The sequence below is a fragment of the Vitis vinifera genome, chromosome 11, assembly GCF_030704535.1.
Source record: "Vitis vinifera cultivar Pinot Noir 40024 chromosome 11, ASM3070453v1".
In the NCBI taxonomy this organism is placed as follows: domain Eukaryota; kingdom Viridiplantae; phylum Streptophyta; class Magnoliopsida; order Vitales; family Vitaceae; genus Vitis; species Vitis vinifera.
The window spans coordinates 763,268-786,954 of NC_081815.1; the positions used below are offsets into that span (position 1 = coordinate 763,268).

The window sequence follows — 23,687 nt, forward strand, 5'->3', positions numbered from 1 at the left end:
AAGCTCAGGTAAAGTTCTTGGCTGTAACTGAGAACATGTTTCAAAACTCTTCTCACTTATAACAGGAAAAAACATACTCTAAATCACTGTTCAAATCGGGCAGCAAAAAGGATAATAATAATCATAAAAGTAACCATAAGAGAAAAAGTCTTCACGTCATAGCCATCCTCTGCTCGTCTTTATCATCCACCCTCTTAACGGTACTGAAAAGAGCAAAACAAACCAAAAAGACCATTAGCTCAAATATAGAAAAGAAATTAATTCAATACCACACCAAAAGTATGCTACAAGGGTGAATTCACTAGTATGAATATTTATACCAAAACCTTAATAGCCATAAGAAGTTAAAAGGAATGTGGCTGCAGAATTTCCACACATTAAATCATCCTGTCATCAAAATGGTGTTATCCACCATAAATTCCTTAGGATGATAAAATGCTTTGGACTATGCTCACAATAATAAGTTTATACAGATTTTGTTCATTGATAAGGGGCATTCAAGTGAAGGAATGGGTACGCCTAAGTACATGCTTAATATCCACAACCTACAACAGGGGAATTACATCGAAAACGCAGAAACAGAAAACCAAGCCATCCCTCATCACTCAGCAGTCCTCGAAATGCATAAAAACTAACCTTGATGAAGCCAATTTCCTTGGCGTTGCTGCGGAAGCACTGCCTGCAGCACATGAGCCCATACTTTCTGATCAACCCATGTGGGTTTCCGCAAACCCGACTGATTCAAGCAAAATAAATGCATAATATAAGTATACATGTTTTTTTATATGCAAATGTATCACAAGTACAACCAATCAAGTAATCCTTAGCTAGAATCCCATCCAGAAAAAAAATATAACACGTTAATGCTATGTTTGGTTCCAAGGAGATCACTAAGGAAAGGAAAAAAAATGCTAAGAAAAAAAAAAAAGACTTTCTGAAAAAACACAGAAGAAGATCAAATATATTTAAAATTAGTCCGAAAATTTTGAATTCTTAAATATTCAATCTTCGTCAGGAAGAGGGAAAAAAGTGAAATTAGTTCGAAAATTCGTATAAAAATAATTTATTAACTTCCGGATGCATTAGCAAATCATATAAACAATACCCCACGTCTACACCCTCATGCCTTTACCCACCGGTTAAGAAAACCAAAAGGCTGTGATTAATGCAGAATCAGAAAGCAAAAACATTGAACAAAAATCAAGTCAACGGAGCAACTCCATATTCTGTTAAACCTAATCGTGCCAAGAGAGTTATCATCTTCTTCTACGAATGAAAAAAAATAATATATATATATCTATATATATATATATATATATCTATATATATATATATATATATGTAATCTACAATATCCCAAATTCTTAGCTTTTCATGCTTTCTTTTCTCAACAACCAAACAGAGTATAAAGTAACAACAAACCAGGTTCGAGATCCGGGGCCATAGTTCTTCGGATGAGAGTTCCAGACGTTGGAGTGACCCATTTTTCTGCTTTCTTCCCTTCGCTGCTGAAACCTCAAAAACCCTAATGAGACTTCAACGGAAGAGAGGCGCTCAGCTGTAGCCCTAATTACACATTTCGGCGATTTAAAGCATCCCAACCACTGAAATGTCTGAATTGCCCCCAATGTACAGACACGGGCCGCCCATAGCTTGCCCCAGGTAGGCCTTCGGCCCGGACTGGCAATATATCTGTAAGCCCAAGCCCGGCTTTTAGTCCATCTATTTAATATGAAATTTGGCACATGCACATACTGTTTTTGAAATTTTTATCATGAGCACAAAAAATGCTTTGGCAAAATGCTTTTGTTTTAATAAAGATTTTGAGAATGTTTAATAAATCAATTTAATAATTTAGTATAATTTGAGGACTTAATTTAAGTCATTAACCACTCTTTTTAGTAGTTAATGTCTTTTTTTCTACTTATATTTATACCTTCATTTTTGGCCCATATTTTACCGTACACTTAATGACCAGAGTGTGGCTTCGGTATATTTCCAAGTTGGTTACAACTTACAAGGCATTTTCCTACATATAATTTTACTCTTTCAAAATGATGATGCCAAGAAAGAAAGCAAGGTCATACCAAACGAGGTCTAAAATTACGTTGAGAGCCAGAGTGTCGTTATTCCCAAATTACCCTTGCCCTTTTCTTCTCCAATTCAAATTCCCGGGAAAACAAAGGCGAGTAAAAAGCAGAAACAAAAAGAAAAAAAAAAAATCCCAAAAGAACTGTTCTTCTGCATCGCTTATCTGTAAAAAACATTTTCTCGATCGATCCTGGTAGGTAGGTATCTCGTTGTGTTTCAATTTCATTATTCACATCTGTCTAAAATCATTATCTGTCCTTTAGAGGCTGAGATTGTTGAAGAAGGAAAAAAAAAACTGATTTGGCCATTGTTTGGTTGGCATTTGTACAGACTCAAGAATTTTGACTTCGACTGGAATCTCCAATCAGATTGTAGGTTTTTGATGCTGGTGTTCATATTTTTCATCATTGCATCAGCTATTTTATTTTATTTTAGGTTATTTATTTATTTTTATTTTTGTGTGTTTGTTGAATCGGTTAGCTGCAGTGGGATGAAGAAGTCACCATTGCCGGTGCAAAGTGTATCTGGTACTGAGAAGAAAGTATGTGGAAAGGAAGCTCTGGTCAAGCTCTTAAGATGGCATTTTGGGCATGCGGAATTCAGGGGAAGGCAGTTGGAGGCCATTGAAGCCATCTTATCGGGTATGCATCCATTGCCATTTTATCATTTTTTGTTATTTCCTTCAAAATCCTGTTTGATTGATGGGAAGTCCTAAGAAAATAAGTGAAATTTTGTGTCAGACCGGTGTTGAATGGGCTGTTAGCAGTCAGAAAGAGTGTAGAGTTATGTTGGCGATCCTTTGTATGGAATTTTTTTAAACAGTGATTTGGGTTCTGTTGATTAGTGCTAATTTTCTTGTGCAGGAAGAGATTGTTTTTGTCTCATGCCAACAGGAGGAGGAAAGTCAATGTGTTATCAGATTCCTGCACTGGCAAAACCAGGGATTGTGCTCGTGGTTTGTCCTTTAATAGGTGAATGGTATTTATGTTATGTAATTTTGACATCTTAGAGGAAGCTTAAGCCACCTAAGATTTTTCGTTTCAAATGCAAGGACACAGCTCTAATTGCTTTTGTTGGTTCTCCATTTTTTGCTCACAGCCTTGATGGTAAGTACGCTAACTCTCATTCTGTATAATCTTTTAGATATATTTCCCTTTGAGGTTTTTTGTGTTGAGTTTTGGTCTTTTTGATCTAACCAGGAAAACCAAGTGATGGCATTGAAGGAAAAAGGGATTGCTGCAGAATTCCTTTCCTCAACTCAGACCACAAAAGTTAGAGATAAGGTAAATTTTGAAACTAGGGTATATTATTTTTGTGCTTAACCCGCGATAGAATATGGCTGTGTTTCAAACCTTGGTATTTACTATGATAAAGTTTGCATAATCTCAAATGTTAAGTAACAAAACATTTGTCTCTGTCAAGCTCATTTTCCTGTAATATCATGGTCACTTTACTCCATTTTCATTGTTTATTTCGATTTCTAGTTCTTGTGAACAACTATGAATCCAAGTTTCAAAAGCAGTGACAGTTATGTTCCAATGTTTAGATCCATGAAGACCTTCAATCTGGAAAACCATCCTTAAGGCTACTGTATGTAACACCAGAATTGATTGCAACACCAGGGTTTATGTCAAGGTTGACAAAGATTCATGCTAGAGGGTTGCTGAATCTGATTGCCATAGATGAGGTTTGTAATTATAAATTTATAGTAGAAAAATAAGGTAATTGGATGGTTTCTGCAGGAATTGTTAGATCTTGGTACATGTAACCATTTTGGTTGAAATTTTCAGGCTCATTGCATTTCTTCATGGGGACATGACTTCAGGTTTGTCACTTGTTTCTAGCAGTGGGCAAAAACTGATTGTCTGTAAACAAATCTTCAATTCTGTAGAATAAGTTTACTATTATTTTTAAGTTGTTTTCTGTACTTTGCTCTCAATCTAAAGATGTTTTCATAAGGTTCTTACTCTATTCTTAATCATCTCAATCTCAACAAAAGTTTTATAGTCATTGCTCATTCAATTTCTGGAAACTTCATAGTGGGGCTTGTGGATAAATAAAGTTTCTAATAGCTTCACTGTATGAATATGCAAATATGTTCAGGATTGTGTTTGCCTCTGACCTATTTATCTGTATATTGTGCTTCTGTCACAAAGAGTGGTTATTATTTGTATAAATTGAGAACTTGTTTTTACACTGTTTGCTGCATTGAATTTATGGCAGTATTGGTTCTTCCTGAAGTTTTGTTTTTATAGTATGGTATTCATTTTTTATATTTTATTTTATGTTTATTTATTGTAGGCCTAGCTACCGGAAACTTTCATCTTTGAGGAACCACCTCCCAGATGTACCAATATTGGCATTAACAGCCACAGCTGTTCCTAAGTGAGTCTGCAGTTTCACTTGCTTTTCCTAGATGCTGTGATAATTCTGTGGGATATATGTATATGCACACAATTATATATTGTAAAGAAGTTGGAATTTTATATGTGGAAAGAATGCATCTTTTTTGGGGTCCCGAATTTTTTAATTATCTGAGAGTTACTGCAGCTTTTTTTCCAGGAAAAGAGCAATAGCAATTCCCTGATTTTCCATTTGTTCTTCAGGGTTCAGAAGGATGTGATAGAGTCCTTGTGCTTGCAAAATCCTTTAGTCCTAAAATCATCATTCAATCGTCCTAATATATACTATGAAGGTGGGATGTTGCTAGGTTGATTTGATGCATCAATGTTATTCTGTGTAATTAAGTGGCATGACCCAGATTATTTAAACCTTGAGTGCCTACTTAATTCTTCTGTATGCATCTTTTCTAAACAATGTGTTCCTCTCAGTGCTTCATTTCTTTTTCTGTAAATTTTTGGGTAATGATCATGTGGATGGTGATATTTTAAATGCTCTGTACTAAATTTATACTCTCATCAAAGTGCAAGATGTTATGCCTCATTTTCCTGCATCTTTTAGTTTTAATATAGAAAGTTCCTCCCTAGAATTATGAAATTTATTTTGAGAAATGGGGTTGAAATTAGTTTATTTTTACTAAACATCAATAGTTTTGAAGCCACTTTTGTAGGTTTTCAGGAATTATACATTTGAAAATTCTTATCACAAAAATTTCTTTACTTGCTAAAAAGTCTCTGCAACTTGACAAATAAATTTGCAAACAAATGATACCATAACAGTTGTAAACATGGGTTGTTGTAATGAGACCATCACCATGTTCTTCTCATCAAGTGGAATGAACCTGTGTATGAGAGGCAAAGCAACATACTTCTAGAAGTGCATTGAAAGAACCCACTTGCGGATCTACCAAACAGGCTGTAGGATAAATATGTGAAAGATTTCTAAGTCAAATAAGTAAAAGGATTACATTGAAAATCAATGAACTTCTGGTAGCATTCTGTTGGAATTGAACCTAGCTAAAATGACCGTGTTTTGGAGAAATTTCCTCATTTTGCTGAAAGGAAGCCACTTGACCCAGTAGGGAGAGGATGATTTTTCCCTTTTGTTAGGAATGTGTCAAAACTAAAAGATTAAGTTTTAGCTGTCAACTGTGTTTTACTTTTCTGTTTCTCATGGTGTACATTTTTTAATCTTCATTGGAGGATGACATTGGGTGCATACTGCATATCTAGATTCACAATTAACTACAAAAGGGTTCATGGGATATATGTTTTATTGGTTTCTCTGGAAGTCAGTATTGGCATGAGATGTAGTTACTTTGTCTTTGAACCTGACTAGATTTCTCTACAATTTTGCAGTTCGATACAAAGATCTGTTGGATGATGTCTATGCTGATCTATCTAAGCTACTCAAATCTTGTGGGAATGTTTGTGGAATTGTTTACTGCCTTGAGCGTACTACTTGTGATGAATTGTCTGCTCATCTATCAAAAAATGGCATCTCTTCTGCTGGTGATTCACTGAAATTTTCTTTTACCTGCTAAAACTTTTATTTGCGATGGATTCAAGTAAACATGTTTTCTTGTTCCGGTGCTTTTTGAAGCTTATCATGCAGGGCTAAACAATAAATTACGGAGTTCCGTCTTAGATGATTGGATTTCTTCTAAGATACAAGTTGTTGTGGCCACTGTGGCCTTCGGGTACGATATTCTCTAGGGTTTTATGTAAATAGAGCCTTTTCCTGTTCCGTTTTGTTGTAAAATACATGTTGTAAATTGTATCCGCTGAATTATTCTTCTGCAGTCTTGTTAGGATGCTATGTAGCTTATTAGTCTAAAACTTGATGATAATTCATTCACAATAGTGTGCAACTGATTCACTTCATTTTTTAGTGCATTTAACTAAATATAAGTGATTTTACAACCACCTAGATATGAGAATAATACTAAACTCGATTATTGATAATCAAAACTACTGGCTTCTTGTTTATTCTCCCCTGTTTTTGGTCTTCAACTAATAGTATACATCACTTGTTCAAACTGCTAAAGCACATAAGTCATTTAACATGCTTGATGTTGTTAGACAATAATACTTTCAATGCCAGTGATTTGATTTACTTATTTTGATAATGCAAACTCTCCAGTGGAGAACTGGCAATATATGCTTATTGTTATAGATTAATTTTCCCATTACCCCTAATAATTTATTCATAAAAAAAAAAAATGTTATAGATTAATTCATGGGGATTTTTTTTTATATTTAATTTCTTTCTTTTCTTTGCACTCTTTAATATCATCTTATCCATTGTTTTTCTGGCCTTCTGGTTCGAGCAATTCTGGTGCATGCACAGTTATTGAGCTACTGGTGTTCCTTCAGGATGGTATGCAACTAACTTTTATGAATTTCAACAAGTTTGGGATAGTTTATTATTTCAAGTTCTGGGGATGTTATTAAGCCATATGATATGTTAAATTAATGGCTGATGGATAAAAACTTTTAGGGCATAGACAGAAAGGATGTCAGAATCGTTTGCCACTTCAATATTCCAAAGTCAATGGAAGCATTCTATCAAGAGTCAGGTAGAGCTGGTCGAGATCAATTGCCCTCACGGAGTCTCTTGTACTATGGGATAGATGACCGCAAAAGAATGGTTGGATTACCATCTTCAACACCTACCTCTCCATTATCTTTTAACTTGCAACACCAATGTGTCACTAGAGTTTTGCTTAAGGATATAGAAAATATTTGGCAGGAATTTATTCTGAGCAATGCAGAGAGCAAGAAGTTGCAGTCCTCGAGTTCGCAGGATGGGATGTCAAAAAAGTCTCTTGCCGATTTCAGTCATGTAGATTTCAAATCCTTTATATGGTGCTTAATTGAACTTCCATTTCCACAGATGTTTTATCCATCCATGCTATACTAAATGCAGATGGTTGAATACTGTGAAGGATCTAGTTGCCGAAGAAAAAAAATCCTTGAGAATTTTGGGGAACAGGTATTGGAATCTGTGGTCTGTATTTACATTTGTGTGCATTATTTCCTTATGGACACTCATATAAGCTGCTTGTTTATTGTCTTCCTAATTAGGTAGCTGCATCAATATGTAGAAAATCATGTGATGCCTGTAAACATCCAAATCTAGTTGCAAAGTATTTGGAGGAGTTTGCATCTGCCTGTGCTCTTCGCCAGAACAATGTATTCTCTCGAATTTTTATCAGCAGGTGATTTGTGTTTGTATCATGTCAACATTTTTTTCCATATTGGAAAGGTTATACATTTTGGAAAATTTACCTCGATAGGTGCATTGGCTTTTGTCATCTGCTAATTTTTTGTCCAGATATGTGGCATTAAAAGTGGATATATGTATGTGCATATATAAATAAATATGTGTATTTGTGTGTGTGTGTATCTGCATGTAGGGCCATAGAGTTATAAAATCTTTTGTCTTAGGATGACATTGTTTGATCTGAGAAATATCCAAACTCTGAACTAAATGTTTGGTGTATTTCCTCTACATACACTCATCTGTCATGGCACTTTAGTTGGTAACTACTGTCTCTGTTGTCAAACTATGAACTGACCAGTTTTTGGATTCAGCGAATTGCTTTGGGCTAAGAGGGTTATGTTCAAAAACACTTTGATGATTCATTCATAATATGTTCTCTTAATTCCAAACCTTTGGATTCTTGGTTTAATTATTCAGTCAGGCCTTTTTATTGCATAATGCTTAGACATTTTAATCAGTGTCTTTAGATTTTTATTGTTGTACATAAAAAATGCACTGTTTGATCTTTGTCACCATTTGCATGACTTTTGAGTAAAAATCTCTTGATTCTTGAAAATGGATTCAGTGGCTTGCCATTAGGATCTTTTTTGCTGATTTTTGGACTAATAAATGCTTTCTTTTCATCCTTTTTCAAACAACAGTTTTCAAGAAATATAGCTTAATCTTTTTGGTGGATCTTATTTGAAGTTACACTGAAAAAATAAATGTTGCTTCTTATATCGCTCTCAGTGCTGATTCACTCAAGGTTCCTCTATTCCAGCTCCTCTGATCTGGTTGATAAAGAGCAACTCACCGAATTCTGGAATCGTGATGATGAAGTAAGCGGTTCCGAGGAAGATATATCCGATTCTGATGGTATATCAGCTTGCCCTAACATTCATTAAATGCTGAATCCTTTATCCAGTGCTTCTAGACCAAGAGAATTATACCATGTTCACTGGTTTAGGTTTTTTAACTGCCAGATGGTATTGAGGTTGGGAAGAGTATGGCCAGGCCTAAGTTACCATCAAAGTCAGGACTAAGTGAGAAGATTGAGTTATTGCAACGTGCAGAAGAGAATTATTACCAGAATAAATTCCCTGACAAGCAGGTTTGTTCTTACATTCTTATTGTCAATTAACTTCCTGGAGACTTGGAGAATTGGCTTTGAATTTAGTAAGCAATAGCATAGAAGTGTCTGTCCTAAAATTTCAATCCGACAGATATTATCCTATATTCCTACTGGACTTGTGGACATTTAAAAGTCGTCAACCCATTGACAGGGGGTGAATTATTGAGCCATGGACCATCATATCCTTATTTACTTCAAGGTTTGCACTAGAGGGGTACATAGTAGTTTAATATAACTCATGATATAATATGGGGCAATAACAAATATTTTTTGTTGACGAACGTGGTTCTATGAATGCTGTTAAACTGTATGGATCATTTGTCCTTATTTCATCCTACTAGTGTTCTAAGCTACATCATTTCCTTTTTAACCCACTGGTTGAGGACCATATATGATATAGGTCTTGCTGGCCTTCAAATCCAATATGAACCATTCTCTCTTATTATACTATGCCACTCAAGCTGATTTGGATTTGTCTAACTTGTAGAAACAGGTTCACTGTCTGTGCTGCATTGTAATTTTTCTTTTTGTCTTCACTGCATCTTGAGGTTCTCCCATTCATATTAAATTGGATTTGAATTGTTTCCTGCACCAGCTACTAATCTTTTGCATTGGTAACAGATCAATAAACCAGACAAGAATGCCATATCAGAGGCCCTCAGAGAAACAAGCAAGCAAAGATTATTAAATGCCCTAAAGCAAACCCAGCAGCGACTTGGCAACTTAGAGTATGCACACATCCCTTTTCAAATGATTGTTCTGGTCTGAAAAACTTTTCTTTGATTAATTGTGTATATATACACCTGCCTGTATACAAATTACCTAAGATATAACTCAAAACTTAGGAACCTGGATGTTTAAGGACTCCTTTCAGATTGTTCTGGCATATAATTGAACACCCCATATTTAGTGGGTCCCAAACCATAAGGGAGGCAAGTTTTAGGGAGTAATCTAAGTGCTTTTCTTTTTGCAACAAACAAAGAGTCAAAGATTGATGAGTAGAACTGTTCCATATAAAAGCAGTTGCCCGGTGATCTGGGAAATGCTATTTACAATGGCAAAAATGGTTTAGAACTTTGCAGTTCAGTCATTGGATTGAGCTCCCAGTTATTTTCCATGTGGAATGAAGCTGTAACCTGATCAAGAAGTGATTGCTTCTCATATATGACTTTTTACTCTCTTTTGCAGGATTAACTTAGAAACATCAGCCATCTTCCTTGAAAATGAGTGCTACAAGAAATACGGGAAGACTGGGAAATCCTTCTATTATTCACAAGTGGCAAGCACAGTGAGGTGGCTATCAACTGCAAATTCAACAGACTTAACAAACCGGCTTGGCACCAAAACCAGTTCGGCCACAGACAACATTATCTCTAAAGCAGATTCTCCTATAATTTCCTCCTCAGACCAAGGTCCAACAAAAATTAGCAATGCAGAGCACTGCAGTGCTAAACCACAAACTTCTTCGTGTGCTTCTCCAATGCAGGGTGCTTCTTCCCAAGATAAAGGTCTACCACCTATTCCATCCTTATCTGACTTTGTGAAGAGCAGAACAGTAAAAGGCCATCAAGCAAACCCTTTATCTAAGTTGAGAAAACAGTCTCCAAAAAGAGCTGAGAGGAATCTGGAGAAGAGGTCAAGGTTGCAGTAAACTCTGGTTCCTTTTGCATTTTTTTTTCTTTGTTCATTTTGGTAGTACACTGACAGAGTTTGCTCAAAACTTTCTATATTTAATTCATGATTATAAACGTCATCTTGCAGCTGTTCCCATAGTTCCAAATTCTCTCTTGGGACGGAAAGGCCCCAAAAGGCTTTATAAGCCGAACCAAAAGGGAGGAAAGATATAAACCTAGTCGAAATCGATTTGATGTAGATCGATGACTACTTTACAACGATGCATATGCCTTGGTTTTTTTATTCAATACAAAATCTACCCACTGACCAAGAAGCTTGGTTTTGGGCCTGTCTTTGGCAGATTATTACGAGGGTTCTCTCTTGCAGCCATAGCACTTAAGAAGGGAGGTAGCTGAGCCCACATTGAGTTCAATTCTTGGTAATGTTTCTCATGACTTCATAGCCGATGAATGACATAAGTGTTAGGGTTTAGTCCGAATCCTTATCTAACACTTTAAACTTTTAGATCAAAGTAGTATTGTAACATGGTATCACAACCCTAATTTACGGAAATAATGAGTTCAAATCTCACTGCAGGTTTATTTCCTACTGTTATTACCGAACTTAATATGACGGGTTGGGGAATATCCCTTGTTTCTGCTTCCAAATCTTGTTCTTCCTTCATTGAAACATCAAGCAGCTTTGAGTGGTAATATTCCTATGAAGTTGGTGTTGAGACTTCCCAAATAGAGATAGTCCTCAAACTCCAAAGCCGATGTCACAAAGGATATAACCTTCCCATTAGGATCATCAAACTTGTCAATTATCTTCCCATCAGCTGCAACTTTCACAACCGATGCTTTCTTATGGGAGCCTTTAACCAGCTGGAACAGTTTTGGAAATGTTGCCAGCAAGTGCTTTAATGCCTTGGAAGTGTGCACAAACTCGAACCCATCAGAAGTCACCTGTACCACAACAAAACTTGTTAGCTATCTCATTTCATACCCTCCCTCCTTCCCTATTAGGTCTCGTATGGAATAGCTTTTGTTATTTTAAACATGAAACAACTTCTGAAGTTCTTGTAGAAGTTAAAATAGGGGTTCCATAAAAAGCAATATTTCATTGACTTTCATATTAAGTTATAAGCTCTTTAAACCAAATTAGTTTGGTTTCTAGAAATCAAGGAGAACATTTTATTTTAAGTAGTTATTTAGTTTCTGTGAATTAAGTTTGATATAAACAAGACTCTTAACTACTTTTCACGATTTGAATGTTTAAATACCTTGATTAGAGCAATCCAAAAAGACCCATCTGGGGCAAGATTGACGTTGTCAGGTCCACCAGGAAGGTTATCAATGAAAGTTTCAGTTCTTCCTTTCCTCTCCCCCTCCAGCCAATACTTTAGACACCTAAATCTGATACACAACACATAATCATTGAAGGAAGGGATTAACATTTTCACTCTTTTGATAACAACATTCACTCACTTCCATGTCTCACAAACAACCAGAAAATCTTCATCTTGTGAAAGAGCCACACCATTGGCAAAGGCCAGGTTATCAAGTAGTATAGATGTCTCATTCAACAGAGGATCATACTTGAGGAGCTGCCCATGAGGCTTTGCCTCAAGCACGTCCAGGTACCAGTTAACGAATTCTGTGCTTGCAACACTGAAATACACACTACCATCTGCAGCTTCTATCACATCATTTGCAAACCTGATCAACGTAGTTAGTCGGGATTTAAATTTTTGTTTACCAAACGAGTTTCATGTAATTTTGGTATATAAAATATATAGTTGGCGATGTTGAATGATTACTTTATCTTGGACCCATTAACATGTGATGTAAGAATAGAAACCCCATCTTCTCCAACCTTAAGCAAACCCTGCAAATCATAACAATGAATTCAAACCATAAGGGCTGCCCAGCTGATGACAGTCAGTTTTCATCATGATGGAATATGCCCATTTTCTTGAGCCTTTATACATGTTTAGGTTGCAGTCTGACCTTTTCAATATCACATACAATGATGCCACCAGTCCTTGTGGGGGTGACTCCTATTAAAGAACCACCTCCAATCAACCTCCAATCCTCCCATGACCCATTTCTATGCAATCTTTTGATCCACCCATCTCTTGTGGCTGTATACAGTATGCCCTCTCCATCAAAACAAACATCTTCTGGTTTGTCCAGCAATCCTTCTCCAATTTTAGCCACTTCCTACAACATGTATTATATATGAAAGCATTACAGAAGTAATTAAGCAAACAGCAAAAGATGAAAGCAAAAGTGCTGACCTGTAACTTCTTGTTTGTAAGAAGGGCAGCTGAAGAAGGCTGAGGCAATTGAAGTAAATCAGGAGATATGGGGGAGAAGAGGAAGATTTGAAGGGCAGAAGCTAGTATACAAGCTAAAATAACGGTTGAAGATGTTCTCATGCAAATATTTAAGTTCCCAAAGGCATTGTTGCCGGCCATCTAATCTCTGATGAGGAAAGACCAAAGTTTTTGGTGAAGAGTTGACAAGATTGTGAAAGCCTAGGAGTCCCATGAAAGTAGAATACCATATTAAAATAAGGGAGAACCTTAAGAATAATTATCAAATCTACTCGGTAATTTTTTTCCCCAACCTACCCTTAAAGGGTAATTCTCCCTTAAAATAATCCAATTTTATCAAGGGACTTCTACATGGAAAAGTATTCTATGCCTCATTGTCACCCATCACTGTTAATAGCAAAAAAGAGTAATAATTTCTTTTATGATGGGAAATTTAAGATTTTCTTTCATTGTAAATGATTCCCAAATCTCAACAACTTTGCTCACTTGTGATTTCAAATGGATAATAACCAAGAAGTGAGATTTAGGGCATGTTTAGAAATTTTAAGAATAATTTTTAAAAATTTGCTTTTAATGTTTTCTAAATGTTTTAAAAAATGGTTTTTAAAATTAAATTTTAAGAATAGAAGTTTGTGTAAAAATATATTTTCAAATCTTTCTTAAAAATAAATTTTATATATAATATTTTATTTTCAAATTTTCTTTATATTTATATAAGTATTTTTTTAAACAATTTCTTTAAAAAAGTGAAAATAAGAAAAAATTATCAAAAATATTTTTGAATTTGATTTTTTATTTAAATTTTTGTGAATAAAATTCAATTTTAAAAATAACTCCTAATTTTTTTCAAAAGAGGTTTTATTTTGAGGATACCACCTCATTAAGGAATACACTGCATTACATGGTGCCTTGCCACGTACGCTCCATAAATTGTCTTCAATTTGATATGTCCATAAACTACTATTATAAATATTTTTTAAAATATGTCAATTCAAAATTTATTTTTCAAATCTGCTGTACTTTTTATGTCATCAATTAAAAATTATATTTTTTCGGGAATTAATTTCAATTTAAATATTTGAAATTCTATCTCCATCACCTATGAGAAGTTTGTTTTTAGGTGAGGACAGGAGTATTTGAAGTGAGCAAGCAAGTGGGCAAGACAAAACAAAGCTTGAGGTGATGTAAGGAAGATTGCTAAGAGCGCAGCCTCGACAAGAATGTGAAACGCTGAGAGCTCCATAAAACTAAAATATGAGAGAAATAGAAGCAGGACCACCATTCAGTACTTTTGAAGAGAAGAGACGAAAGGTAATATATAAAAGGCCTAGGATTTCACCGGTAAAAATATCCAGGAATGCATTATTCTCTCTCTCTCTCTCTATCCTTAATGGTCCCAAAAAGAAAGTAGAGTAGACAAATGCTTGCCACAAATAGTTCATTTTCATGTCTTCTACAGGAGATATGTTTAGTTTACAAGATGAATAATGGCATCCAATGCTGGTATCCTCGTGTCCAAATATTAAGAATTGTCTCTCTCTCTCTCTCTCTCTCTCTCTCTCTCTCTCTCTTTCTCTCTACTGAAAAAAAAATTAATTTTTTCTAAATTAATACTTCATAACGTTATTTAGTATTAAAAAATTAAATCAGAAAAACAAACCCACCTAAATTATTAAACTGACGTGGATTGGTCTAACCTTTTGGGAGTCATAAGCAGTGATACCATGGTGATGATTCTGAGTAAAGTATCACCTGCAATATTCAACCTCCATTCCTTTCATGATCCATTAACTCTATGCAATATTTTGATCCACACATCTCTTGTAGCTGTATGCTATATTCTCTCTTCATCAGCTCAAGCATTTTCTGGTTTGTTCAGTAACCATTCTCCAACCTAGGCTCTCGATTGGGCATGTACGATATTATTTTATCTGATTTGATCAATGGATGAATATACAAGATTTATGTTTATATATATGGATCTCGTAGCTATGGTTCAAACTCGTGGCATTGGATGCTGATTTTAAAAGTCCCGACACATATCGGTCTTGATCTCTCTAATCAACATCGGATAATACACATAGTCTGCTAATTAAAAAACTTTAAAAGATTAATTAAAAATTTTAAAAATAATTATAATTATATTAAACTCAAAAAAATTCACATCACAATTAATGTAATGTAAATAATTACAAAAACATATCTTGGAATTAGTTTAGGATATTGTTAAGAAATATGAAAATTAAAAAGTGTCATATTCATTTTTACATTAAATTCTAATTTTTAATAGTGGTATATGTTACAAATAAAAATAATTATTTTGAAAATTAATCTATTTGAATTTTTTTGTGTTGAATAGTGTGTTGGTAGAGTGATTCATATTTGAATGGAAATTAAGTTGTCGTTGAACAAGACAATACCAACTTGAGTAATGGCCAACTCAAGCGATATGTGCCGAAACTTTGTACCATGCTCATAGCATGGCAAAGTAGTAAGCATATTCATTGCTTTACCACATTTTTGAGGTCAATTGGCATCGGCCATTCTTCAATATTAGGACTAATCCCTTATTTTATTACACACCTTTCTTTTGCTCTTCTTCTTCTTCTTCTTCTTCTTCTTCATTCAAGGCTTAAGTAATCATGCAGTTGTCAATGGTAATTTCCCAATGAAGTTGGTGTTGAGACTTCCCAAGTAGAGGTGCTCCTCAAACTCTAAAGCATTGGTCACAAAGGACATAACACTCCCATTAGGATCATTAAACCTCTTCATCATCTTCCCATCAGCTCCCACTTTCACCACCATTGCTTTCTTCTGCATGCCTTGGACTAGCCCTAGCAGTTTCGGAAATGTTGCCACCAGGTGTTTTGATGCCTTGGATGTGTGCACAAACCCCATCCCTTCTCGACTCAACTATAATTCAAAACTTTAATTAAGCTTTTGATCTTCATTTCTCATCAGCTTTTTCGCGACTAATACTAAATTAGACAGGTCAAGTGTTGAATTTGATACCTCTAGTAGAGCGATCCAGAAGGACCCATCGGGAGCGAGATTGATGTTGTCAGGCCCACCAGGAAGGTTATCGACAAAAACTTCTGTTCTTCCTTTTCTCTCCCCTTTGAGCCAATACTTGAGGCACCTAAATCTGATCATAAAGTAAAATATCATCCACATGTCATTATAATTAATGGAACAACTCACTCCCTCCTCCTATATGTCATAACATTCTCTTAAAGGGGTTGAAGTTCGGTTTGTAATGTAAATATCGTCCACTCTATACCTAATAGGTCATCAAAAATTAAAAAAGCGTCTACACGATTAAAAGGAGAGCCCGTTCCTCTAAATCGAGATAGGATATTACAATAATACTATCATTTTCACTTGTTTTTACTCTACAAATGGATGAAACTCACTCACTTCCATGTTTCACAAACAACCAGAAAATCTTCATCTTGTGAAAGGGCCACACCATTTGCAAAGGCCAGGTTATCAAGTAGTATAGATGTCTCATTCAACAGAGGATCATACTTGAGAAGTTGCCCGTGAGGCTTTGCCTCAAGCACGTCCAAGTACCAGTCATGGAGTCCAAATTTTGAGCTTGCAACGCTGAAATACAGGCTCCCATCTGATGCTTCAATCACATCGTCCGCAAACCTGATCCAACCATTCTTCATTTTTCCAATAAATCAAAGATTATATGGACCACTACATCATAAAGGGATGAAGGGTATAATTATATCAAAGGCAAGGACTTTACTGAGAGAAGAGATCCATGTATATTGAATGCCTTGGTCCCAAAGGGGAGCTGAATAAAAACACTTCAACACTGATCCCACCATAAAGCAATGGTCCCAAAAATAAATAAATAAATTATGAGGAGACAAATGGAAGTTGTAACAGATGCTTGAATTTATTTTTATGGCCTTCACGCCATCGCTTGTTTGGGGTGTAAGATGATGACAAATGCTAGTATTACCGTGTGTCAGGGTTTGGAAAAAATATAACTTATTCTATGTAAAAGAATCTTTCAAATAGATCCTTAAAAAAAATAAAATTCCAAATTAGTACTTTTCATACATAAGCATCCACAAAAACTATAGCAGACTGATTTTGATTTTTTTTTATTTTTTTTAATATGAACAAAAATAATTACATTTTTATCTTTTTGAAAAAAATTCAAATCTACAATCTCCAACGTTTTGAACTTAAGATCGAAAACCTACTTCGTAACTACAATTTAATTACCATGGACTTTAATTTCTTCCAAATTAAGCATATATAGCTGAACTTTTGGGCATGCTACGATTGGAAATTAATGAAGAAGTGATACCTGATCTCGGACCCATTAACATGTGATGTAAGAAGAGACACTCCATCTTCTCCAACCTTAAGAAGACCCTGCAAATCACAACAATCAATTTCAGTTATCTGGCGTCAGGACCGAAAGAACAGAGCAGCTCATGAAAGTTGGGGAAGGCCCAAGTCCCAAACCCACCTTGTTCTCACTCAGAAATGGCCAATATTTTTGAGAAATTACAAGTTTGCAAGCAAGTCTAACCTTCTGGGTGTCACATACAACGATGCCACCAGTCCTTGTGGTGGTGACTCCTAGTAAGGTATCACCTCCAATCAGCCTCCAATCTTCCCATGATCCATTTCTATGCAATCTTTTGATCCACCCATCTCTTGTGGCTGTATACAGTATGCCCTCTCCATCAAAACAAACATCTTCTGGTTTGTCCAGTAATCCTTCTCCAATTTTAGCCACTTCCTTTAAAAAAAAAAAAAACCCAAACAGTAAAACAGATATTGTCTATATATAAAGCTTCAAACACAGAGCAAAGGAGGAAAACGGGGGTACCTGTAACTTGTTGCTCGTGGGATAATTGAGGGTAGCTGAAACATGAGGAAGGTGAAGTGGGTCTGGGGATATGGGTGAGAAGAAGTAGATTTGAAGTGTGAAAGCAAGTGTGGAGGCCAGAGCAAAGCTTGAACATGCCTGCAGGCAGTGTTTTGAGGGTCTAAAGCCATTATTGCCGGTCATAGCTAAAGGTTTGATGAGGAGACTGCGTTTTTGGTTGAGCGTTGATAAGGATGTGAAAGGCTCGGGGATCTCGAAGTAAAGTATATATCTGGAAAAAAAAATTAGCAAGTTTGTCAGTGTCAGGCCTTCTGCTCTCAAGTCTAGTAATTTAACACGGAAAAGTTTGTTTTTATGTGGACCTTTTTTTAAATATATATATATATATATATATATATATATATATATTAGAAAAAAAAATAATACTCTAAAAAGAATAGAAATTTTATGAACTCTTTCATTAAATTAAAAATAGCATCCATTTAAATGAAAGTAGTAATGCATCCTGGGTCTCACTAAGCTGCCCGTCAAAGTCCAGAGTGTCACTCTTGTTTAATCTGAGATAGTATCTCTTCCTAAATGGCTCTGCCCAGACATCCAAGATTTTAAAGCATAAATTGAAAGACATAAAACAAAGAGAGAATAAATGGAGATTGAAAAGATGTCTTACATTCAAGCTGAAAGATAAAGTTGATACAAGCTCACACTAAGAACACCAAGAACACTCACTCACTTCAAGCTTTAGGAAGAACTTAAAAATAACTAAGAGAGGTGTACTAGTTCCTAAAGCGCTTTTGGATCAAAGTAGTAATGTAACATGATATCAGAACCCTAATTTATAGGAAATTATGAGTTCAAGTCCCATTGATTGTTTATTTCATACTGTTATTTCCAGATGGAAATGCAGGCAAGAAGAAAATACAAACAGAGAAAACAGAGAGAATGGAGAGAAAAGAAAGCAGAGAATATTTTGGAATTCTAGCACAAGCACAAAATGAGCCGGAGACAAATTTATATAGTGTAGGAAAGGTAAAACCAACCATACACGTGGTAGGACCTGATACAAAGTAACATTTCCTACGGCTGAGCATAACTAATTGCATTGTTTAACATCCCCCCACAAGCGAAGAGGGTTGTGAAGCACAGTCAACTTGTTTCGTAGACTTTGAAAGTGAGGTGTAGGCAACGACTTGGTCAGGATGTTTGCAAGTTGCCCTTCAGAAGGTGTAAATTTGACCAATAAGGGTTTATGGAGCACACGATCACGAATGAAATGATAATCAATTTCAATGTGCTTTGTATGAACATGTAAAATGGGATGAGCAGCAAGATATGTGGCGTTGAGATTATCACAAAAGAGGACTGGGGGAGTAAAGAACAAAATGTGTAGTTCAGTGAGAAGTGTTTCAATCCAAATAAGTTCTGAAGCGGCATTAGCAAGGCCTTTGTATTCGGACTCAACACTTGAATGAGAAACAACTTTTTGTTTAGTATAAGACCAGGAAATCAAATTAGGGCCAAGGAAACAATAGTGGCCACTTGTACTTTTCTGATCATCCGGGTAGTCAGCCCAATCAACATCAATATAACAAGTGAGAGAGAGATCAGTAGATGGTTGAAGAGAAATGCCATGAGAAATTGTACTCTTGAGATAGCAAAGAATCCTCTTAACAGCTTGCCAATGAGTTGTGGTCGAAGAATGCATGAATTGGCAGACCTTGTTGACAGAAAAATTAATGCCTGGTCGGGTGATGGTACAATACTGTAGAGCCCCCACAATTCTGTGGTACAAAGATGGATTCGAAAGAGGCTCACCATCATACAAGGACAAGGAAGATGAGGTGCTCATAGGAGTAGAAGCATGCTTACAGTCAAACATTTGAGCTCGATAAAGGAGATCAGTAATGCACTTGTGTTGACATAGATGCAAGGATGATGGAGTACGAGTAACTTGAATGCCCAAAAAATAAGAGAGAGACCCCAAATCCTTGAGAGCAAACTGATTATGTAGTTGGTCAATCAAGGAGTTCACCAAGATAGAGTGACTACCTGTGATAATAATATCATCCACATAAATCAACAAAATAATAATGGAGGATCCTTTGTTGGAGAAGAACACCGAAGTATCAAATTTGGAGCCTTGGAAACCACACTTCAACATATAAGTACTGAGCTTTGTATACCACGCATGAGGACTTTGTTTAAGGCCATATAAAGCCCTGTTCAACTTGCAAACATAGCATAGATTAGTAGCACTGATAAAACCAGGAAGTTGCTCCATGAAAACAGTTTTTGATACAACTGTTTGATGGGGCATTGAAGAGAAATCGCTAAACTTAAAACAATTCAGATAGTAGTGGGCTTAACAATTCGGCTAAAGGTTTCAAAATAATCCAAGCCAAGTGTCTTTTGAAAACCTTTAACAACTAACCGGGCTTTATATCTTTCAAGGGAGCCATCTGGTTTGAGCTTGACCTTAAAGACCCACTTGCAGCCAATTACTTTGTGATTAGGTGGTAGAGACATCAATGTCCAAGTATCATTTCTAATAAGGGCTTCATATTCTGTAGTCATAACCCTTTGTCAATGATTATATTTGACTGCTTGGTGAAAAGAGGTAGACTCAAAAAGAGCAAGATCAGTAGGAAAGTCAAGTGCTGCCACAAGGGTTTTAGGTTTATAAATTCCAGCCTTGGATCTAGTCATCATGGGATGAGTGTTGGTGGGAGGTGGGGGTGATGGAGAACAAATTCTGGTAAGTCAGTAGGTACAGCAAATGGAATTGGACGTATTGAAGTAGTGGGATGAGTGTCTTGTGAGAAACGAGGAGAGAGAGATGTGGGAGGAGAAGAAAGAGAATGAGAAGACAATGGGAATGTAGATTGATGAAGGGAAGGAGAAGAAGAAAAAGAAGGTAAAATAGAATTGGGATGTGGAGTGGTTGAGGAAGGAAAGTAGTGTTTGACATTTTTGGCTTTGATACCAAGATGGAAATGCAGGCAAGAAGAAAATCGAAACAGATAAAACAGAGAGAATGGAGAGAAAAGAAAGCAGAGAATATTCTGGAATTCCAGCACAAGCACAAAATGAGCCGGAGACAAATTTATATAGTGTAGGAAAGGTAAAACTAACCATACACGTGGCAGGACCTAATACAAAGTAACATTTCCTACCGCTGAGCATAACTAAATACATAACTAATTGCATTGTTTAACATTTCCGAACTTATTATGATGACAGGCCGGGGATCGAAAATCCCTTGTTTCGGCTTTTCCAAATCTTGTTCTTCCTAAATTGAAACATCAAGCAGCTTTGAGTGGTAATTTTCCTATGAAGTTGGTGTTGAGACTTCCCAAATAGAGATGGTCCTCAAACTCCAAAGCTGATGTCACAAAGGACATAACCTTCCCATTAGGATCATCAAACTTGTCGACTATCTTCCCATCAGCTGCAACTTTCACTACCGTTGCCTTCTCATTCGAGCCGTTAACTAACTGGAACAGTTTCGGAAATGTTGCCAGGAAGTGCTTTAATGCCTTGGAAGCGTGCACAAACTCAAAACCATCAGAAGCCAACTGTACAACAACAATACTTGTTAGCTTTCTCATTCCACACCCGTTTCTAGCTTTAATTGGGGACTTTTAAATGGTGATACAATACAATTTCACTACAGCAAATAGTAATATTTTCTGGGCTTTCTTATTAAGCTCCTTTTTAAAATATAAGCTCTTTCAATAAAACTAATTAAGTATAAAAACTTTTATTAAGCTTAAAAATGGGTTTTTGACTTTTGGTGTCAACCAGACATTAACTGCTTTTCACAATTTGAGTGTTTACATACCTTAATTAAAGCGATCCAAAACGACCCGTCGGGGGCAAGATTGATGTTATCAGGTCCATTGGGAAGGTTGTCGATAAAAGTTTCGGTTCTTCCTTTCCTCTCCCCCTTCAGCCAATACTTTAGACACCTAAATCTGACACACAACACATGATCATAAAGAGAATTAGCATTTTTTTTTTTTGGGGGGTGTTAACAACATTCACTCACTTCCATGTCTCGCAAACAACCAGAAAATCTTCGTCTTGTGAAAGGGCCACGCCATTGGGAAAGGCCAGGTTATCAAGTATTATAGATGTCTCATTCAATAGAGGATCATATTTGAGAAGCTGCCCATGAGGCTTTGCCTCAAGCAGGTCCAAGTACCAGTGATGGAGTCCGAATTTTGAGCTTGCAACGCTGAAATACAGGCTCCCATCTGATGCTTCAATCACATCGTCTGCAAACCTGATCCAACAAAATTTTGAATTAGTGCTTCTCAGCTGTGTGAGGATTCGTAAAAACTGTAGTTCATAGAATGGACAAAATTATTTTCTTCCAAATGATATTCATCAATAGCATCCCTCTAATTTCTTAGTTTTTAAGTGTACAAAGCTGGACTTTTTGGCATGCTATGAATGGAAATTAATGACAAACTGTTACCTTATCTCGGACCCGTTAACATGTGATGTAAGGAAAGACACTCCATCTTCTCCAACCTTAAGAAGACCCTGCAAATCACAACAATCAATTTCCGTTATCTGGCATCAGGGTCACAACAGCTGAACAGCTCATGAAAGTTGGGGAAGCCCCAAACCTGATACACACGCTAGCGAAATAAACGACGGGCAAAAGACGAGATTTTAACGTATTTGGTATCTCCTAACACTCAAGATCCTCATAATTAATCAAACACTCAAGAATCCATTAATATTAAGACCCTATTTAATAACTATTTTTAATGACAGTTCTTAAAAATAGTTTTTGTGAATAGTCTCTCAATTTGTTGAACAAATGTTTATCGGAACCTCAAACGTTTTTAATCTATTTTTTATTTTAAAACAAAAAAACCTTTTATATGTGGTGTCTTAATTTTAATCCTTTTTACATATTTATATAATTATTTTCAAAAAATAAATAAAAAACAACTAAATGGTTAAAATTGTTTTTCGAAGATACTGTCAATAGTTTTTTTTTATTATTAAATATGTTTTCTCGTTTTTTTTTTTTTTTTGAAAAATAAAAAAATAAACCGACCTTAAACCTCTAATTCTCCGCTCAACTATGTTCGCAATCTCTAGGATATACATAACCAAGCAAACTCAAAACGGTTGGACCACCAGGTGTTGAGCGGGAACCTCGACACAACATCCTCTTATTAGAGCAATAAAACCAATTTAGGTTTCATAATGCAACAAAACCCACTTGTTACCAACTTACCACACTGGAATGGCCACTAATTTAAGAGACGACAAGTCTAACCTTTTGTGCGTCACATACAAAGATGCCACCAGCCCTTGCGGTGGTGATTCCTAGTAAAGCATAACCTCCAATCAGCTTCCAATCTTCCCATGATCCATTTCTATGCAATCTTTTGATCCACCCATCTCTCGTAGCTGTGTACAGTATACCCTCTTCGTCAAAACAAAGATCTTCTGGTTTATTCAGAAACCCTTCTCCAATTTTAGTCACTTCCTACAAAAATCAACAGTACACAACAGATATTATATACATAACAAAGCTCCAAAGAGAGAGCAAAGGAGGAAAACAAGGCTACCTGTAACTTGTTGTTTGTGGGAAGATTAATGGCAGCTGAAACAGGAGGCAGGTGAAGTGGATCTGGGGAAATGGGTGAGAAGAAGTAGATTTGGAGTGTTGAAGCAAGTATGGAAGCCAAAACAAAGCTTGAACATGTCTGCAGGTGCTGTTTTGAGGGTCTGAATCCATTGTTGCCGGCCATACTTAGCTAAAGGATTGACGAGGAAGATTGCCTTTTTGGTAGTGTTGATAAGGATGTGAAAGGCCCAGGGTTCTCTGAGCTACAGTATCTGTCACACTGTAGCAGTTTTGTCAGTGTCAGTCTTTTTCTCACAAGTCCAATAATTTAACATGGAAAAGTGAGTTTTAAATTTTAATGCGATTTTGAAGAGCAAAAATATTAGAAAAAAAA

The 23,687-nt window shown here is 36.0% G+C and overlaps 4 protein-coding genes across 4 annotated transcripts; 1 reads left to right on the forward strand and 3 right to left on the reverse strand.

The window, feature by feature from the left end:
• Positions 1-2,099: 2,099 nt before the first annotated feature.
• On the forward strand, positions 2,100-10,640 carry LOC100242171 (ATP-dependent DNA helicase Q-like 3). Its single transcript, XM_010657804.2, has 21 exons — positions 2,100-2,288; positions 2,422-2,462; positions 2,572-2,732; positions 2,955-3,062; positions 3,190-3,197; positions 3,291-3,374; positions 3,638-3,778; positions 3,882-3,916; positions 4,393-4,476; positions 4,698-4,786; positions 5,850-6,002; positions 6,094-6,190; positions 6,867-6,870; positions 6,991-7,140; positions 7,243-7,335; positions 7,420-7,485; positions 7,578-7,711; positions 8,537-8,631; positions 8,739-8,866; positions 9,509-9,615; positions 10,076-10,640. The coding sequence occupies exons 3-21, from the start codon at positions 2,582-2,584 to the stop codon at positions 10,536-10,538; spliced, it is 2,190 nt and encodes a 729-aa protein (XP_010656106.1). The 5' UTR covers positions 2,100-2,288; positions 2,422-2,462; positions 2,572-2,581; the 3' UTR covers positions 10,539-10,640.
• A 284-nt stretch (positions 10,641-10,924) lies between these two features.
• LOC100264461 (protein STRICTOSIDINE SYNTHASE-LIKE 4) lies at positions 10,925-13,060 on the reverse strand. The gene is made up of 6 exons (XM_002277734.4): positions 12,801-13,060; positions 12,511-12,723; positions 12,321-12,388; positions 11,989-12,219; positions 11,784-11,916; positions 10,925-11,466 (listed from the first exon to the last, which is right to left on the reverse strand). The coding sequence occupies exons 1-6, from the start codon at positions 12,978-12,980 to the stop codon at positions 11,194-11,196; spliced, it is 1,098 nt and encodes a 365-aa protein (XP_002277770.1). The 5' UTR covers positions 12,981-13,060; the 3' UTR covers positions 10,925-11,193.
• A 2,229-nt stretch (positions 13,061-15,289) lies between these two features.
• Positions 15,290-18,020, reverse strand: LOC100259282 (protein STRICTOSIDINE SYNTHASE-LIKE 5). The gene is made up of 6 exons (XM_010657808.3): positions 17,701-18,020; positions 17,398-17,610; positions 17,170-17,237; positions 16,257-16,493; positions 15,852-15,984; positions 15,290-15,752 (listed from the first exon to the last, which is right to left on the reverse strand). The coding sequence occupies exons 1-6, from the start codon at positions 17,881-17,883 to the stop codon at positions 15,480-15,482; spliced, it is 1,107 nt and encodes a 368-aa protein (XP_010656110.1). The 5' UTR covers positions 17,884-18,020; the 3' UTR covers positions 15,290-15,479.
• A 2,740-nt stretch (positions 18,021-20,760) lies between these two features.
• LOC100254165 (protein STRICTOSIDINE SYNTHASE-LIKE 4) lies at positions 20,761-23,591 on the reverse strand. Its single transcript, XM_002277771.4, has 6 exons — positions 23,295-23,591; positions 23,000-23,212; positions 22,181-22,248; positions 21,749-21,985; positions 21,542-21,674; positions 20,761-21,275 (listed from the first exon to the last, which is right to left on the reverse strand). The coding sequence occupies exons 1-6, from the start codon at positions 23,475-23,477 to the stop codon at positions 21,003-21,005; spliced, it is 1,107 nt and encodes a 368-aa protein (XP_002277807.1). The 5' UTR covers positions 23,478-23,591; the 3' UTR covers positions 20,761-21,002.
• Between the last annotated feature and the right edge of the window lie 96 nt (positions 23,592-23,687).